This window comes from Pteronotus mesoamericanus, unplaced genomic scaffold, assembly GCF_021234165.1.
Source record: "Pteronotus mesoamericanus isolate MK-2021 breed Mesoamerican mustached bat unplaced genomic scaffold, CSHL_Meso_final contig_65, whole genome shotgun sequence".
NCBI lineage: Eukaryota > Metazoa > Chordata > Mammalia > Chiroptera > Mormoopidae > Pteronotus > Pteronotus mesoamericanus.
The window spans coordinates 4,804,224-4,824,282 of record NW_026555228.1 but is presented as its reverse complement, the minus strand read 5'-3'; the positions used below and the strand labels follow the sequence as shown (position 1 = coordinate 4,824,282).

At 45.0% G+C, this 20,059-nt stretch overlaps 1 protein-coding gene across 1 annotated transcript in view; it reads right to left on the bottom strand.

Annotated features, from left to right (window-relative positions):
- The window catches only part of EGFL6 (EGF like domain multiple 6), a 48,762-nt gene extending 32,694 nt beyond the window's left edge, over positions 1-16,068 (bottom strand). Inside the window, exon 1 of the mRNA XM_054581181.1 lies at positions 15,995-16,068. Within this exon, the coding sequence (XP_054437156.1) occupies positions 15,995-16,068 (74 nt within the window). The remainder of the gene's footprint in view (positions 1-15,994) is intronic.
- Positions 16,069-20,059: the final 3,991 nt, after the last annotated feature.

The following is a 20,059-nucleotide window of genomic DNA, read 5'->3' as shown; positions in this document are numbered from 1 at the left end:
CATTGAGCAAACTGGAAGGTCCACATACTGTAGAAGCATGGGAGCTGGAAGGGCTCTGGAGACTCTTCAGCCAAGCCCTTCCTTGGTACAGGTGAGGAGACCCCAGCCCATGGGAAAAGAGGCCCTCCCCAGCAGAGTGGCGTCGCGGATGACAGCCAGGGCGCCGTCTCCTTCCTTTCCGCCTCCTGGAAACGCAATTTGCTAACCTCTTTAACCGTACAGCAGGGGTGGGCCGACATTTTCCATACAGGGTCAGATGGTAAATATTTTATGCTTTGTGGGTTATTCCATCCCTGTCCAACTGCGAAACTAGCTGCAGGCAATCATAAACAGGTGAAGTGGCTGTATTCAATCAAACTTTACTTATGGGCCTGAAATTTGAACTTAATATACTTTTCATGTGTCATGTAATAGTATTCTTCTGATTTGGCTTTAGCCATTTAAAAAGGTAGGAAGCATTCTTAGCTCGCGGGCCACAAAGAAACATATGGCCACCCAGCCTTGGCCTGCAGGCTGTAGTTTGCCGACCCCTGATTGAGTGAGCCCTGCTACCAAGTGCCCCTAAGTATCCTGGGCCGTGGATGAAGCTCCCTGTATATTTACCTACTTACTGGCCTAGTATGGGACAGAGTTGCTACCAGATTCTGGAAGGAAAGATTTGAGTTGCATATTTTATGGAGGGCTGGGGTTGTTTCCACACGCATATTAAATACACTGTAAAATGTTTCCTGGGCTGTTTAACAGACAAGGAATTCACATTTCACCACGTGCTTTCTGCTGCAGGACTGACTTTTGCACAAGTTAATAACATCTGAGTCAAGGTCAGGATGTTAAACAACCCTGTCGTTCTCCCTCATGGTCTGCCTCCCATCAGCTTGGTTATTCAGTTAAGAGCTGCAAAGATATGGTCTGGGACGTTTCATTAACTGAGAACACCAAATTCAAGGATGATTTTGTCCTTTACTTTTTCTTGAAGGGACTATATTTTCATTCTCTAAAAGAATTAATTTTGCGGATTTATAAGTCATTTGCTAAGCTTCTGAATTGGGTTTTTCAACCTCTACAATGTCTGCATGACCAATATTTTGAGCCAGATAGACCTTTGTTGTTGCAGGCTGTCCCATGCATTGTACGATGTTTAGCAGCATTCCTGGCCTTTACCCACAGACACCAGTAGCACCTCCCCTTCCAGTTGTGTCAGTCAAAAACGTCTTCAGACACTGCCACATGTCCCCTAGAGGGCAAAACTGTCCCCTTGTGAAGTACCACTGCAGTAAATGAACCATTAACTGAGCACTTGCTATATTCCACACACTGTCTCAAGCACATGGAGTGACAAAAATGACCCAATCTTTGCTCTCTTAGGTTCACAGAATACTCTGAACAGATGTGTTAGAGTATCTGTTCATTCATTATTTGATAGATTAGTTGCTCATTCATTCATTCATTCATTCATTATTTATTTACTTCCTGAGCACCTACAATATTTCAGGCACTGGGTTAGTCTCCAGAGGTTCGGCCCCAACCAAGAGGGGCATAACGTCTCTGCTCTCATGGAGAGCGTATTCTGGCCAATGGGATGGGAGTGCGAGGGGGATGCATTGTTGGGTGGATGGCAGTTGTATCTCTGGAATGAGGAAGATAGATGGAGGAACATGTCAGGGAATAGAGTAAATGATGTGTTCTTTTCGGGATATGCCGATTTTGAGGGCTCATTAGCCAGATAACCAGAGGCGAATGCTGAGTAAGAAGTTGGATATCTGGGCCAGAAGTCCAGGAAGCAGGACGAGATTTGGGAGTCATCCGCAGGTAGCGGGCTACTGACTCTATGGGAATCAACACAGAAGAGAAGGAGACTTAGGGCAGAGCCTCAAGGACACTAGCAAGTGAGAGGTAGGCCCAGGGCAAGGAAGGTGCGGAAAGACTGCCAGGCAATGCTCAGAAAGGTAACAGGAACACTTGGTTAGTATGGTGTCGAGTAAGCCAAATGCAGAGCCTTTCCAGGGAGAACCGGATCAGCTCTGATGTTGAGAGGCTGTAAAATACGGTGGTTAGGACTATGGGTTCGTTTCTGAGTTTGAATCTTGGCTTTGCTATATATTAACCTGTGACTTTCTGCAAGTAACTTCACCTTTCTGTGTAAGAGCTTGGAGCAGTGACTAACACAGCAAATGCTCACTAATTGGTTCCTTTTAGAAGTACTAGTAGTAGAACTAATATTATTTGTGTTGAGTAAGATATAAAGTTGAAAATTGCCATTGACTCAGTCAGTTAAACACATCTCAGTTTGAAATAGGGTTCTGTTTTAGTCTGAGTTCTCTGAGAAGCAGAAGCCAAGATGGAATTAAATATGCAAGGATTTTATTAGGGGAAATGCCTGTGAGAGGAAATGGGAAGAGGGCTAAGGAGGGTTGGGAGAGCCACTGGACCAGCATGGAAGTCCGACGCTGACTGAAGAACAGAGGAAAAGAAGGCTTGGTGGAAGCACCCAAGGCTGCTGTGCAGTCTACGAAGGCTCAGCAAAGCTGTTAGGGAGTCCAGGAGCCAAAGTCAACCATCAGAGGAGAGCAGCGCTTCCTACAGAATGTCCCTCCTTAGTATCCCTGACATGCTCAGCCTGGAAGGAGGCCTGGCAGAAGCAGCCTGTGGAAAAGCGATGATGAATTTCTGAGAGCAGAGCAGTTGAGGCCCTGCCCTCAGTCAATGGTCAATTATACCCCCAGCTGTTGGAGGTCTCGTGGCTGCCAGTTTCCACATGATTTTATTTTTTAATGTAAGTAGGAATCAACTTGCACTGTAAGGTATAAGGGGAGATTGTCATAGAATTTCATATTAAGAAAAGTGACCTTCGATAGCATCCAGTGCTAACCTTTAATTTTACACATGAAGAAACTAGAGGCAAGAAGGGCTGGGTGACTTTTCGTTGATATTAGCAGTCAGAGGGGGATGTACTTCACCAAACTATTCATGGGGAGCAGAATTTGCCATCCCCAAATATGCCCCTTTGAGCTGATTGATTTTAAGTAACAGCAGACACAAAAGAAACGTGAAACCCCCAGTATAGGTTACCCTTTTGTAAGAGACATTTACATTTATAAGGGAATCTGCATTTGTAAGGGTGTCTCCCTCTCTGTGCCAGGAAGAGAAGGTGGTGTTAACTCTCTAAAAACTGTATCCACTGGAGAAGTCAAAGACTTAAATTTGCCTCACATCTTACCCTTGTTTACTGTGCTTTGCCTAACAACCTCCCATAAGTGGTCTTATCCCCCAGTCCCCCCAAAACGGCTTCTTTTGCCTTTTAAAGGATATGTATGATATTTAAGGTGGTGGCTTGGGCCATCTCAGGAAGTTATTCAGTTTTCCTGGGTCTCTCCCATGTACACAGGAGGTACCATGTTATTGAACTTCTGTTTGTTTTTCTCCTGTTAATCTATGGGTGGGGGGGGGGGTTTGTCTCAGCCAAGAACCTACAAGGGCACAGGGAAAATTATTTTTCTTGCTCTACACTCTTCATCCATCCATCTATCCATTTAGCCACCCAGAATTTATTTGGTAATTAGATGTCAGGCACTGTACTAGGCACTGCAAATCTAGAGGTATATGAGAACAGCCCCTTCCCACAAAGAATCTGTTGTCTAGGGATGAAGATGGGCAATTAAGTGGATTAACTACATTCCACCATGATGAATCCTGCCAAAGGAGTACATTGGCAGGAGCTAGGGGAAGATACAGGAGTTGCTAGGTTGAGGGGGGTGGGGAAGGGTGAGTTGGGGTATGTGGTGAAATGGCTGTAATCCATAAGGGCTATGAGGACTATCAAGGAGATGCTAAGACAAACCCCCAATGGACTAATGGTTAGAACTGGCAGAGACCGCCTCAATCCAACATGTGACTGATTTCAACTTGCAGTGACCCCCTAGCCTCACTATATGCTTATTGTAATACATTAGCATGCTAAACTACACACCAGAGCAGCTGTGATTGGAAACAGAAAGCCCTTATAAGGACACAACATGGCCACCAGGACTCTTCCCAGAAATCTCCAACCCTTTCATCAAAAGATCCTGAATACTCCTCCTGTCTACGGCCATACCATCCTGAACACACCCAATCTCATCTGAATATTCCTCCCTCCCCTCATTGAATGTCCTACCCCTTGATTAAATGAGCGTCAATAAAAAAAGTAAATCCCACTAGGGAGGGGTTGCTTTGTATGTGGAGTAGACACTCTCCGTCTTCCCTGCTTCACTAGTGAACTGTCTTTCACTTCAAACTCATGCTGGCTTATCTTTGAATTCCTTCCTTGCACAAAGCCAAGAACCTGGGCCAGACCCTTGGGTCCCTGGGCCCCTGGAATTCCTCCATGAAGGGGTTTTCTGAGGAAATTGGGCTTGATATGAATTCTGGTGACTTGTGGAACTTACCCAGGTGCAAAGGAGGAGTCACTTTAGTGGGAAAGGTGTTCCCGGCAGAGAAAATAGCCTGTATCAAGGATGAAGGCACTAAGAGTATGAGTTGGTGGCTTGTAAACTCGAGCATAGAAACTAGTGTGTCTTTGGACTAGAGGGGTGGGAAGGGAGGCAGAGAGAATAGTAGGATGGAGAAGGACCAGGGAGATTCGCAGGGGCCAGAAAGAAAAGACCCGAGTCCATGTGAAATGTCCTGTCCATCCTGAGAACACCGGAGAGTAATGGAAGGATTTCAAGCAGTTGGAAATATCAAAGATCTGACAAAACACAAACCAGCCTCAGTAGAACTCCGGTGAACTTGATAAGGTCTGACAAGATTACTAAAACTGTTAGATGTGAAATCACACAAAAACAAAGTGAAATTTGTTGAAATAGGATCTTTTTCAAAAAGTCTAATTAGAATCTGGTAAAAGAGCCCAGGGTCTCCAACACAGGTGGCTGAATCCATTTCATATGTATTGGGCAAAGTCAACGACCGTTGATTACGCAGAACACTGCCTGAGGTTAACTAACAGGAGAAAGTTAGCAGAAGATGAAATTCATACACTGTTTGCACATTACCACAACTCTCCAGAGACATCCTCTTTCTCGAGTTTTATTGCTTTCACATGCGTGCCTGGAGGTGAAAAGGTGAAACTGAGAAGTCTGAGGTGTATTAATTTCTCCCAAGTCATCATTTTTGACATGGTACAAAGTATCACTTGTAAAACTATCCAGAATGTTAATGAATAACATTTGGGCCATCAAAAACTTGTTAATAAAGTCAGATTTCTTATTCACTGTAAGAAATTCCTTCCCCAGTCACAAATGCATCTTAGGATTCAAGCTCTGTTAGAAGAAATCAGAAAATTGTCCTTAAATCTAGCCTTAGTCTCATTTGTATAAAAAATGAAAACAATAGTTAAGAATCAGCTCGTGATTAGGAACTATAAAATGGATTCTGATGTTTGGGCAACTATACAAATCGGAAAACACTGGTTCAGCCTCCAGCTGTTCTGTAGATGCAGCAACACGCTGTGTGCATATTTTCTAAAGACGACCAAGCAGCTTCAAACAACATTGAAGGAAAAACTGTCAGAGAACCATGCAAGTCCGTAAATGAGCAACCTGCCTTTTAATTAATGGGTGTGCCGTCCGTGAAGTCACCTAGTTTTCAGAGAGAGCTTCAAAGGGACAGCGACAAATGGGACTTTACTGGTTTGATCATAAGATTCTGCATCTGGTCATGAAAATGGAAAATTAGCTTAAAGGGGGGAATTCTCTACTGGACAGAATTGCTAATAATTACTTGCTGATTTATAGACGCCAGAGGAAATTGATTTATTACACCAAGAATCCAGCTCTGCACTCTGTGCTTGCCAGTTTTTTTAATGCACATGTGCAGCTATTTAAAAGTATGAATAAAAAGAAAATTAATTATTAAATGTTTTTGTTTAAATTGAAACAGTATTATTGAGGGGAAGAAAGGAATGCAGCATAGGCAAGCATGATATTGACAATAACAGTAGGGCACACTAGCTTATAAAATCTTTTAAAAACTGCTTTAAAAAAGCTTTAACTTTTAGCTTCTACAGAGTTCTCACATGCCATTCCATGTTAACGTTAGCAAACGATTCAGATTACATTCCCCGCAGTCTCCTCTGCGTTTGCGCCGGTACCATGCCCACTCATAAACTTTCCCATCACTAATTTAATTATTATTTTACTTTAATAACTGGTTGTGAGTATTCTGGATCAGGACCATAAACTATTAGGTTAAGCTATATGAAACTGCCATTTTTTTAAATTAAAAATGGCCAAATATCTTTAATTTCACATGTTGTTGCAATTTAACGGTCGCGGAACAAAAGGTTAAGTGGGCCTGGGCACAAAGCTACTCTGTACTTCCCAGGCAGCCTGCCAGTTCGTTGGGGCCACATGACTGGTTTTGGCCAATGGAATGTGAAAAGAGCACCTGCAAGCCGGCTTACAACACCTCCCAAGTGAGCCTTTCCATCAACCCATTGACTAAAGTGGACTCTGAGGACCTGGAAGGAGATGGGGCCTCTCCAGACGGACAGAGCCTGGCCCCGTGTGAAGGCGTGCAGTCCTTTTTGAAACATGCCTTGGTCTTAGAGCCTGGCAAAGAAAGAAACTTTAACTGTGTTCATCTACTGAGACTTTCAGATCATTTGCTGCACAGGTTTGCCCACCATGACCAACACAGTAGGATTTCTAGGACAGTTTCTTTCCCTAGAGTCACATGATTTTTCCTTATATGTAAATCTATTCATATTTTTAAAAACTTCACAAAGCTATCACTATGAATTGCATTTAGTTCCCTATTTAGTGAAGCGCTAAATATTTTTTTAAGTGTATGAGATCTTTTCAGAAAGTATCCAGTCAAGCACTATGAAAAAGAGACAATTATTGAAGAAGTTACAAGATACAACAAACATTGTCCATAGGACAATGACGCCTCAGTCCCATTCACAGTAGGCACCTTGGGACCACACACGGCTCTCCCCATGGCCATCAGCTGCCTCATCATATTTTTCTGAATCTCATCGACGGTCTGAAATCTCTCCCCTCTTGAAGGTGATTTTAGTTTGGGGAAAAGCCAGAAGTCACAGAGAGCAGGATGATAGCCACAGACCCACCATTCATCTTTGGTCATGACCTTCTTGAGGAAATCTGGTTCATTGGCAGTGGTTTGAATTAAGTTATTAGCAACTGCAGCACGATGTTCCTTCTGCTCTGGAAGCAGAAGCCACAGAATGAATTTTGCCATGACACGTTTTACACTGAGACCCTGTGTCAAAATCTCAGAACACAGTAGTTTTTGGAACCCCCAGATCAGCTTCTAGTTCTTACACTGTCAGTCGTCCATCTTTGTTGATGGCAGCTCCTAAACATTCAACATTCTCAGGGGCTCTGCTTGTTGCAGGCCTTCCAGAATGGGGATCACTTTCAACAGATCCTTGACCATCTTTGAAGCATTTGTGCCACACCTTTATTTGTGCTGCACTCATTGCATCGTCCCTGAAAGCCTTCTGGATCATCTGAATAGTTTCCATGGAACAATGTTCAAGCTTAATGCAAAATCGGATGCAAATTCGTTGCTCTACTCGCTTACTCATTTTGAATGCAATGGCCACACAGCACACATGCTCACTCAATGGCATCTACTGCCCCTACTGACTAGTACAGTGAAGTCATAATTGTTCACGCATGTGCATTCCAGTCCACTCTCCTTGGCTGCCAGGTTACATCGATGTCACACAAACTGTTCTCATTATATTAACAATGGCTGGACAGATCTCATATAATATTGGAACTGTACATTCTGGGATTATCAAGGAAACATGGTTGACACTGGAATTCAACAGATGTCTGAGTATAAGGAGCTTTTATATATTTGGCTGAATTGACCCAACCCCATGGAACCTGATAAATCTGGAGTCATCAATAAAAAGGAGTTTATGAACCTAGGAAAAGAATTCCTGACCTTAAACTGAAAGGACTCCACCAACCTCCTCTGCCCTCTGCCACTTTGGGAGGTCTGGCTGGGCTGGCCAGCTTCTCTCTCTCTGTGTGTGTGTCTCTGATCTCTCTTCTTAAACAGTGTTTGGCACAGAGAAGGCCCAAGATCCTAGGGCAGGGAAGTATTAACCATAGGTGAGTGAGTCTCTGTGGGGAGGAGGCCGTGAGCTGCGGGAGTCTGAGCTAAATGCTGAATTGCCAGATCTCTTCTAATGTACTGTACAGCCTGCTGTCTACATTGATCAAATTAATCGGAAAATCGCTGTCTCCACAGCTGAAATTAATTTAAAAACATTCCAGGGATTGTGTAAGTAGTGTAGTATTTCTTCATGGGATTCCTTATTGTCTGCAAAAATATACTGTGCCAGAATTCTCTGTATGCTTGCTTATGGTTCCAGGAAACTTCATGATATTCTCCAAGACAAATTGAAAGTTAAAACTTCTTTTACTTATGTCTAAATTCATTTAAATATTGCCAAGCAAATAAAATAAATTTTTATAGAAATAACAAGGTCCAACCATGACAGTTTTTTTGTTGTTGATTTTTGTTTCCTTTTCTTCATAGGTCCCGGTATGGAAAGTCTATCGTACCTAATGAGCTAAGGTAAATTCTGGGTTCCCACCCGTGTTCAAGAGACAGAGCCCAAGTGCAACAGGCCCAGAGATACTCCAAAGCACCTCACCTTCCCAAATGTATAGGCTATGAAGCTCTCTGGTCCCCAGTGTGTACTGAGGCATCTTCAAATTCCCAATGCCGTGAGTGGCAGGGCAGAACGTGAAACTTGCTTCCTCTATTTCTCTCATTTATCTTCCAAGCTCAGAAGTTAGGTGGACATTGGGGAAGAGGAGAGTGTTAGTATGGGCTCCCTCAGAAGCAGACCACGAGACGAGGATTTGAACGCAAGTGACTTGTTGATAAAGTGAAGGGAAGATGGGTAGGGGAGTGGGGAAGTGGGACAAGGAAGGGAAGGTAGTCAAGAGCCTGTGTTATCAACAGCTACATTTATTTTCTATCACATTCACCCATTCATAGTGAACATGGTGGATAAGGACAAAATTGAGTTAGAGAAATAGGAAAGGGCTAGATCAAGCAGGTCCTTTCACGCCTTTTTAAATAGAACGGATTTTATTCTTAATCCCATGGGAAGTCCCCAAAAGGTTTTAAGGAGAGGGCTGACATGATCTGATTTCAGTTTTAAGAGCAACACTTTGGGCTGGAGACTGGAGAAAGCAAAAGAAGCAGCAATGGAAGCTCTTGTGAGGGTTTATGTGAGACAGTGGCAGTGTGGCCCGGTGGCGGAGGCACAGGGGAGAGGGGGTGGACTTGAGACATGGTGGGAAATAGGACGTAGTGCCATGTTGAATGCAAGTGGGGAGGAAGAGCGAGTTGTTAGGAATGATGCCCAGGTTTCTGGCTTGAATCAGTTTGCATGCAGTTTGTTCCGGGCTAGGGAGAAGGGGTGAGGTGGGGGTCAGCGAGTTCCAGAGAGCTGATCAAGAATTCAGTTTTAGAGGTCCTGAACTCAGTGAGAGCCTGGGGCCATGAGATTCCCATTTTGCATAATCTGCATATAGATGTATTGAAAGCACTAGGACTGGAGAGGGTACAGATAGGGAGAAAACAGGATCAGAGAGTGATTTCTGGAAATGGAGGCTGGTAGAAGAGGGTGCAAGGGAGTAGCTGGTGTGGAAGGAGGAAACCCAGCATGTGTGGTGTGTTGGTTTTAAAATCTGTCCACAAAAATAAAGCTTAGTTCCCCTCCCCTTATGTGGGACTGTACTTTGTGCCTGACAAAGGGAACGCAGTGGGAATGATGGAAGGTACTTTCAGACATTAGGACATAGAAGACATTGCTATGAGGGAAGTCACCTGACATGTCGTGAAGACACTCAAACAGCCCTAGGGAGAGGTCCACAAGATGAGGACCCGAGGCTTCCTGCCCACAGCCATGTTAGTGCGCCATCTTGGAAGCAGGTTCTCCAGCTGGAGTCCAGCCAGTGAAAAATCCCTAGCCTCCATCCAGGTAAAATGCTCCTGAATTCCTGTCTCCCAAAAACTGTGTGAGATAATATATATTGTTTAAAGCCACTAAGTTTTGGGATATTTTGTTAAATAGCAATAGATAATTAATATACATGGTGCTCAGAAACCAAGCAAAGAGAATACTTGAAGAATAAAGTAATGATCTCTCTAAAGATATTTGCAGCTTTGGCACCTTAATTTAAAAAAAAAAAACACTTTTTAATTTATTGATTTGAGAGAGAGAGACAGGGAAAGGAGGAGAGAGAAACATCAATTTGCTGTTCCATTTATTTATGCCCTCATTGGTTGCTTCTTTTATGTGCCCTGACCAGGGATGGAACCCACGACCTTGATGTATCAGGGGATGAGACTCTGACCAACTGAGCTACCTGACTAGGGTGGTACTTTGATTTTTAATTTTGCATTTGTATTCATCAAATATGAGATGCCACGGATTATAGGCATACTGTTATTATGTACATTAAGGAAGAAAAATGCTGCCAATTAAACTGAGCTATGACTCATTACCACACCGATAATTCTGTGCAATTGTGTGAAAATTATGAACATGAATTGGTCATGACCTTCATAGAACCCAGAGCCTGCAATGCCCTGCTTTTGCTCTCAGAACAAAGTCCAAGCTCCTCGGCTTGACATACACAGCTCCTCACGGCCTGGTTCCAGCCTGTCTTCTTTACTGCTTGGCAGCAGCTGGGCTCCTGACCCCAGATGCTGGCCAGTTCACTCTGTATTTTGGGCCAAAGCCTTCCATTTGCACTCCTTTTGCAGGTACGTTATCTACTCGCTCAGCCATTCATTTACCCCTATGCAATACTTACTACGAATTAGGCACTGGAATGCTCGCCTTCTCTCTCTTTTTATATCAGGTGGACTCACATTCTGAGGCTCATGTCCTATTGCCTGCTAGAATTCCTCAGCAGGATTCAATCACAGTGCCAGATTTTTTACTGTTCAATTCTCACCTGAGGATATGTTTTTATTGATGAGAGAGAGAGAGAGAGAGAGAGAGAGAGAGAGAGAGAAAGAGAGAGAGAGAGAGAGAGAGAGAGATCAGTTGCCTCCAGTATGCACCCTGACTGGGGATCCAACCTTTTGGTGTATGCTCCAACCAACTAAGCCACCCAGCCAGGGCGGTAACTCATTTTTATAACACTTCTTTCCCTTCTCTGTCCTACTTCTTGGCTTCCCTATTAAAACTTCCTCGGGTGGAGCCACCTCCCAGATAAGCCATTCACACTCAAATCCTGGTCTGAGTCTGCTTCTGAGAGAACATAAACTTAAAGAGGAAGGTGGCGGTGTTAGGAGGCTGGAGAAAAATTCCCACTTAGTCTACATGTCCCTTGATTGTGCTGGGCAGACTGAGGCTAGCAGGATCGTTGGTGATGATGTGTGCGAAAGCACTTTGTAAAAACGTCAGCTTTTATGTGTTCAGTTTGGGGGGAAATACAGGCAGACCTCAGAGATATTTTGGGTTTGGTTCCAGAACACCGCAATGAAGTGAATATCACAATAAAGCAAGAAACACGAATTTTTTGGTTTCCTGGTTCACATAGGCTATGGTTACACTATACTGTAGCCTATTAAGTATGCAATAGCATTATGTCTAAAAAAGCAATGTACACACCATAATTAAAAAATACCTCATTGCTAAAACATGCTAATCATCATCTGGCCCTTCGGCAACTGATAACCTTATTGCTGGTGGAGGTCTTGGCCTTTGTCAATGAAAATGCAATATCTGTAAAGTGCAACAAAGTGAAACGATAAAGTGAAGTGCACCTGTAGTGGAATTTCCCTGCTCTTAGAGCAGAAGACCAAATCAACAGTTTTGGGAAAATCCTCAAATTTCACGTTTTTTCTTCCCATTGTCTGTCAAATAGCCACAATAACTATTTCTTGGGGTTGATGAAAGAGTTGATTGAAATCAGAGTGGAAAGTACTGACACATAGTAGGGCCTCAAGAATATTTGTTGAATGCCAATCTGATTTTTGAATATTAGATAATATATTTATTCTCAATTTATGTTTACATAACCTTGGTTTATACACATAAATCACATATAAACAGGACTTGAATACTTTCTAAACCAATGAAACAATTGAAATAAGGTTGCTCAGAAATAATTTCTATGTTGTAATTGGACATTTCATGGTCACTATTTCCTTCAAACACCCAGCTCTTTAGTTTTGACTATAGGCCCACAAATGCTGGTTTTAAAAATAAATAAATTATATGCCAACCATTTACAAAATCACTAAAATCATGTTTAGAAATAAGATCTAGTGCATAAGTCTAAGACCACAGACTCATGGCTCAGGCTTCCTGTGGAAGGTTGAACAATACCCTCTCCCAAAGATGTCCACATCCTCACCTCTGGAACCTGTGAACGCTGCCTTATATGGCAAAAGGGACTTTGCAGATGCGGTCAAATTTAGAGTTTGGAGATGGGGAAATCATCCAGGGTTAGCTGGGTGGCCTGGTATAATCAGAAGTGTTCTTCTCCGAGGGAGAAAGATGACGACCAGCCAGCGAGTAGGCAATTTGACGGAGGAAGGTGATTGGAGTGATGTGGTTTCAAGCCCAAAGACTGTTGGAAACCTTTAAAAAAGGTAGGAGATGGGGAGCCCATTTTTCCCTGGAGCCCCCAGAAGGAATGAGCCCTGCCAATACCTAAATTTTAGCCCCACAAGATTCATTTTGGACTTCTGACCTCCAGAAGTGTAAGAAAATACATTTGTGTCATTTTAAGCCACTAAATTTCTGGCAAACTGTTACAGTGGCACTTCTTTAATGGCTCTGACAAGAATCAATTCTCCATGCAGGGTGTGGTTTGCTCAAAGCAAACCATGAGTGCAGACCCTCTGCACACACCCGGTCATTCCTGTACCTCTCGTGTTATTTGTACTTTAATTCAATAGAGAAAAAATGTATAGCAGAAATATATTTTAAGTAAGGACTTCTCCAAACTTGACTCTCAACTATAGCAAAATTAATAACATTTATCTCATATGCCTAAAGCTAAAGGACGCCAGACTTAGGACCTAAAGTTCAGATCAATAAATGTTCTATACTGACACTTCCCAATAGAAATATAATAGCCACATGTGGCATTTAAAATTTTCTAGTAGCCACATTTTTAAAAAGATAAAAGGCATGAAATCAATTTGAGTAATATATTTTATCGAATATCTACAACATTATCATTTCAACATGTACTGATGTAAAATGATTAGTGAAGCAGAGAATTATGGGACAGAATGAAATTATAGGAGAAGCAGGGAACAATGGGAGAGAATGGTATTATGGGAAAAGAAGAAAATTAAGGAGGAGAATGGGATTACGAGAATGGAGAATTATGGGAGACAGAGATTCAGAGAGGAGCAGGGAACTATGGGAAACAATGGGATTATGGGAGAGCATGCAGAATTGTGAGTGAAACAGAAAACTATGGGAGAGAATTGACAATTGTGGGAGGAGCAGGGAAGTAGGGGAGATAATGGGATTCTGGCAAAGAATGGAGAATAGTGGAAGGATAAAGTTGTGAGAGAAAATGAGATTATGGGAAAAGCAGGTAATTATGAGAAAGTGGAATTATGGGAGAAGCAGAGGATTATGTGAGAGAATTATGGGAGAAGTAGAAACCTATTCAGAGGAATGGGATTATGGGTGAGAATGGGATTATGGTAGTGGCAGAGTACTATGGGAGAGAACAGGCTTGTGGGAGAAGCAGGGAACTATTGTAGGGACTGGGATTATGGGAGAGAATGGAGAATTGTGATAGAAGCAGGGGAATATGGGAGAGCTAGGAATAAACAAAGCAGGTCTAGAGCATATAAATTGTCCCAATGCCCAAAGAGCATATATAAATTTGGGGTTCAAGCCAAATATTGCTGCTTAAGACCACAGAAATGCATGATGCTAATGATTTATTCATTTGATGAGTGTTAATTGCCTACTATGTGCTAAGCACCATTTAAGAGACATATAATTTTCTTGGTCACTAAATTATGGTGATGTTTTTCAATTAAAAAAAAAAACCTGGTAATTATATCAAAAATCTCTATAGCAGGGGCAATTTTTGCTCTAAATTGTGAAACATTGGAAAATAAGCAACAGACATACTTTTCTGAAGTCAACAGCTAGTCTTTTCTGTTAGTACATCCCTGCAACTGGGAGTCTGGAGTTGATTAAACCCGGTTCCTGGAAGGTCCTGGAAGAGCTGACCACCTGACATTTCCAAGCATGATGAGGGTATAATAAGCACGCCCACTGGTGAACCTGATCTGGTGTAAAGAAACCGCGTTTCACATCTTGAAAACTGCAGGATCCTGACAAGCATTCTCCACTTTAACATTCTTTGGTTTATTTGGAGGCTTTTGGGCTTTTTATTTAATTTGGTACACGCACTTTGAGAGGGACTCTTCTGGAAGTTGGCGCGCTGGTTGCTAGAGAGCTAGTAATCTCATCTCCAAACAGTGCCTGGTCTTTTTTAAGTGCACTTTCTAGCAATAAAAGAACCGCCGCCTTCCAGGACAATGTGATTATGAGCAAATGACATCTGCTCACATTTTTATCACAAAAAGGAAATTGAAACTTGTGATCATACATTCTAAGAACCTGATTTGAGGTGTGTTCTCTTTGAACTTCAAAATCCCTTAATACTGTGGCCGGCTCTGACATAAGCTTGTCTTCCTCTAAGTCAGACACAGACATGCTGACCCTAAAGAAGCCTGTACCAAAGCAAGGCGCTCAGCCTGTGGTCCCAGGAACTGCCCACTGAAAGATCTCAGTAGCGAAGTGGTTGTCACTCAGCTGAAGGTGCTTCTGCCTCCTACCTCCGGGGGACCCTGGACAATATCCAGGGACATTTTTTGGTTGTCACAACTTGGAGAGTTTGCTACTGGTATCTGGTGGGTAGAAGCACCACAGATGCTGCAGCTAAAAATCCCACAATGCACAGAACAGTCCCCTCCCCCCAGCAATGGCCCACCCCAGCCACAGTGGAGAAGCCCTGCTCTCGTGGACACCTCAGAAAGCAAGACATCACAGCCGGGGAGCCAGGAAGCCTTTTCCAGTGAGTGACTCCCAAAAGGCAGCCCTTGGGACTCTGCGCCAGTCCTCCTGGGCTTGCATGCCGGGGCCATCAGTGACTGGCTGTGCCTTGTTGTGCATTTGCCCCCTCTCTGTGCCTCATTTTCCTCCTCTACAACAGGAGGATGGTAATAATAGTGCATTCCACAGAGAGCAGTTATGGGGCTTTAAATGGGTTAATAGTCCTGACGTGTTTCCCACAGCACCGGGAGCACTATGTATGTGCGTTTTCCCTAAGTGGGTTTGCTGATCTCTGCAAAAATAAGTTTCAGGGCTTAGAGAAGGTTTATGGGGAGTAAAGAAACATCTTCAGAAAAGTGAGTTGATTTCATCTGACAAGCATTCTTCTGGTTCATTCTTTCTGGTTCATCAACCCAAATCAGAAAGCTGCTGAGTAGACGGACCCCCTTCCCGGTGGCCTCAGCCCTCAAATGGTGGTAAGGGGTCAGTCCTCGTCCTGCACACCTTCTTGCCCTCCTGCCCCAGCAAAACTAGTGAGTGACAATCAGCGCCATCAGGAGAGAGCGGAAAACACAAAACTGCACAGGGACAGAACCCAGTCACTCACCCACAGACTCTCGCATATCCACCCCACAGTGGGTGTCTGCAGACCACTAAACCAGACCGCACCCTCGGGGCTACGCACAGAGCCTCCCTCCTCCTGGAACCGCCAGACGTGGTCAGGTGGGGCACCGTGGATGCGGCGGGAGCTGGAGAAGAGCCCGTGGGCACTCCAGGGCTGGCATCCTTGTTAAATTCCGTCTCAGCACGAACGTACCCGCGGGGAGTGCCAAGAGGGACAGGGACAAAGAGTAGGGGCCCTGTGGGGAGCTCAGGCGTGGTGGGGGGCGATCGGCAGCCACTCACCTGGCCGCGTTCCCTAACCCACCTGCCACCCAGGGGAGCAGCAGCGGGAGCGCAAAGGCCCAGGGCAACGGCATCTTCACGCGGGGCCTCTCTCCGCTGCTGTCGCCCGCCGCTCCTCCTCCTGCCCCCAGGGAGGGTTCAGGACAGAGCACAGCGGGGGCTCGCGGCTTCCTCTCTCCTCTGCTGCTCTGCTCGTGGCCTCCACTCCTCCCCAGCCCGGTCCTGCGGAGGCAAGGAGAGAGGCTGCGGTGGGGGACGCTTGCGGCCCCAGGAGAGGTAGGGGCGCCCCGACCGGGCCGCCGCGGCTCCTCTGCGGGTGAAGCAGGGTCGGTGAGCGCGAGGGAGGGCGGGGCGGGCCATGCACATCTGGCTGGGACCCGCCTCCAGCACCGCTCGCTCATCCTCCGCTTTGCGTTCACCAAGCAACTTACCCCAGACTCAGTTCATTCACTTCACTCTAATTGTATCGCCATCTATTTCAGATGTGGGCAGCTTTCAGTGATACCTGCACTGGAGGATTTAAGAATTTGGTTGAGAAGTCAAAGCAGGAACTGAGCCTGCCGGTTCACAATGACAATTCTCTCCTATTTCTGTTGAGACTTTGACAGTCTGGGGAGTTTTCACCCACAAACTGCAACTCATGGGCTGCTAGAGCTGGAAAGCCAACTCCTGCTTTGACAAGTGACCTGCCATACTCACTTTTGACAGCTTACTGACTCGAGACCACCGCATGATACAGTAATATAGTAACCAGCGCAGAAATTAATGGCAGAAACACAAATGCTATATGAGTTCAGAGAATTCACTTGGGGATTTAATTTGTTCTTTATTTTGATGACTTGTTATAGTAGAATGAATGACTGGTCTCGTCTTCACCCCTTCCCTACACCCACACTCTTTGTCTTCATGGTGAGCAGAGCTTATGGCCCCACGCTTTGGCTTTGGACTCGACTGTGTGACATGCTTTGACCAGTGGCATTACCGCCAGTTCCAAGCACAGGCCTTAAAAGACCTGAGCCTCCATCATGGCCACTGAAGGAGCATGTGCCAGCTAGCCTCACGGCTCAAGGGGGATGAGAAACGGGTAGAACAGAGCTACCCGACCAACTTGCAGACCTGGAGCCTAAAGCAATGCTGGTTGTCAAGCTTAGTGTGTATCAGCAAAGGTCAGCGGTGCCAGCCAAGCTACCAAGGCTTATTGTGGCGATTTGTTACACAGGCTATAGCTGACACACTTGTAACCTGGGGTTAGAAATAAAGTAAAGAAGAATAGGGAGAAAGAGGAGGTTTGTCTTGATTATAAGCTTCATTCATGGTTTTATAATGGGTTTGTGAACGCTGAGAAAAAAGAAAAGGCACCTGCTAAGAAGGATTGCTGGTGGCTAAATGGACTCAATTTTTTTTTTCTTTTAGAGCCCGACAGCCAATTCTAAGCAGAGACCTCTCACACAAGCCATGCTTCAGGGAGAAGCCTGCACTGAACTACTCGCCTCTGCACCGAATGGCCTGCCAGCACTGCGGTCCCGCCATCTGAGCTGCCCTTATAAAGGAGCGGCTGCAGTCCTATTTTAACCAATAGCACTGAGGTCTTCCCCGTCCAGTTGGAGTGGGGGCCAATCACAGCAGCTCTATTTTGACCAATCAGGACATTGCTTTTTGGACCAAGCTGCGAGAATTTGGAGTCCTCGTGGATGCACCAATCAGGGACCAGGGGCGGGGACTCCTGTCTGTATAAGCCAGCTCCCCTCCGGCTTGGGAAGTGCACTTTCCCTTTCCACCAAGGATAAACTCTACCTCTCCATGGCTTGCAGCAGAGCAGAGCTGTCAGCCAGAAAGAGGCCTGGCCCCAGGGCTGCCTCGCAGCCATGCTGTTTCACTATTGAGCCATTCTACAGCCGTGCAGTATCATAGCTGAGCTGTTTTGCACTGAATAAAGTTCCTTTCTTCACCACAGCTTGAATTGAAGATTCCTGTTGGCATTGAACTGGCGCCAATGGCCGTCAGTTGACAGGTTTATGCCATAATTCTAGCCAGTGAAATGTGGTGAGGATGAGGAAGATTCTTGCTGCAGCCTCCTGGTTTACACCAGAGCTGTCCTTACTAATGTAAGCCATGTTCGGTTGGATCCTCTGTTTTATGGTTTCAACCGAAGGCATCCATCCTAATGGATTTAATATGCCTGGTTAGTAACCACTTAGGCCATTGAGCTGTTCATAGCCAACAGTGACAGGCATTGTCCTAAACACTGTGCAGGCATCAACTTCCTGCATACGCACCCTCTTTCTCAGCTTCTTACCCCTTTGTGACTTTAGATGTCAAATGAGTCTCATGAGGAAGATAACAAGATGATCTCGTCATGGCTGTTACCAAGACCATTCGCACTCTTCATACCATAACTGGTCTTATTTACTGAAAATGGTAAAATTAAAAGGAAAGAATATGAAGTGTGAACTGTATACCTGCCAATGTCCTAATGCAGGTGGAATATCAAATTTGTTTTGGTTGGGGTTTGCCCATAAGCAGACTCTGCAGTCAGAACTGAGGTGGCGGTGGTTTCTTCCCGAGGAGCGGAGAGCCCTAGCAGGGGAGAGAGGTCGCAAACCTGGGGAGGGAAGGCAAACAGCAGGTGTGTATCCAGGTATCCATGGGGCGACTGCAGCTTCATGCTGCTGGGACCTCCCAGGACCAGCCTAGAACGTGCATCTCCATGTGATCTCACTCGAAAGGCCTGAGAGCTAGGGTATTTAGTCACCAGCTCCATTCAGCCATTGCCTGAAGGCTTCCTCCGGAGTGCTGATTCTCAGACTTCTTCCTGCTGCGCTGAGGGCAGAGGAGCTCCCACAGATGCTGACTACTGGCGTGCACCTGGCGCTGCCCAGTCTGGGGGATATGGGCGGGGCACCACATTGGCGGCTGCCTAATGCCTAGCGACTGAATTGAATCGAAATTATGGTTGTGCCCATGCCACTTCTCCCTAAACAGTCAGATCCAAATCACTCCCTCCCCCAAATACACCGTTATTCCAAAATAATCTCAACAAAACATGATGAGCCTAGAAAGTGTGGTCCATCCTGTTTTCTTAGCCCTGAGTTGTAAACGGTCAGAGTAGCATCTTGCGTACCATTGATCTGTCACTTTCTAGCTTTACTTTCAGCACTTTGAGGCTGCTTCTGCTTTGTTTATTTCAGAGCCGACCCCTCTTCTGTAGGCTTAAAGGAGATGATGAACATTCCGACAGGACACTTCCAGAGGGGGCCAAATGCTCCTCGGCCAGCCCGCCCGTTAGTTGGGGGCGGAGGGGGCAATGAAAGTCCCATCAGGTAGCATGGGGAACCGAGAAGGAACCTGGAAATGATGCGTTGCCAGGCTGGATACAAACTGCCGTTCAGAGGCAGGTGTTTTTCATAATCATCCCGGCGTGGCTGGCTTTGAAGAGAACTACTCTTCAGGGGGCCCTACTCCATTCTACAAAGGAAAAGCAATCTTTGATCAGAAGCTCATAAAATCATCCACACCTTTCATGGGGCTACATTTTGTTCTTCAAATTTCTTTCCACTTAGCCCCCCACGTAGAACAGGTGTGATGGGATATTTTTGTGCTTTCTGAATATATACACATAACACACATATAAAACTTTTGACACTTACAATGTGCCTGGAGCTGAGATCCTAAACTTACATTGAAATATCAGCGCCTGAAGCAAAGCACTGTGGGATGAAAGAGCTGGATGGAAGAATATCTAGGTCGGAGTTTTAGATTTCAATACAAATTCCTGGGGGCGGCGGGGAAGGTCTTGTTAAAGTGGAGATTCTGATTGTGTAGCTTTGGAATGAGGCCTGAGTGTTGATTACTACAAAAACAGAAACAAAAACAAAAACAGAACAAACCCAAGCGATGGCCACGCCACTTGTCTGAGAACCTCTTAGGGTAATGAGGTCAGAGATCAGCTGGACCAGCAATTCTCAGAGTCGGCTGCACAAAATCATCTGGGAAACTCTAAGACTACCGAAGCCTGGGCCACGCCTCAAGAGATTCTAATGTCTAGACTATGGCTTGGCCGTGGGG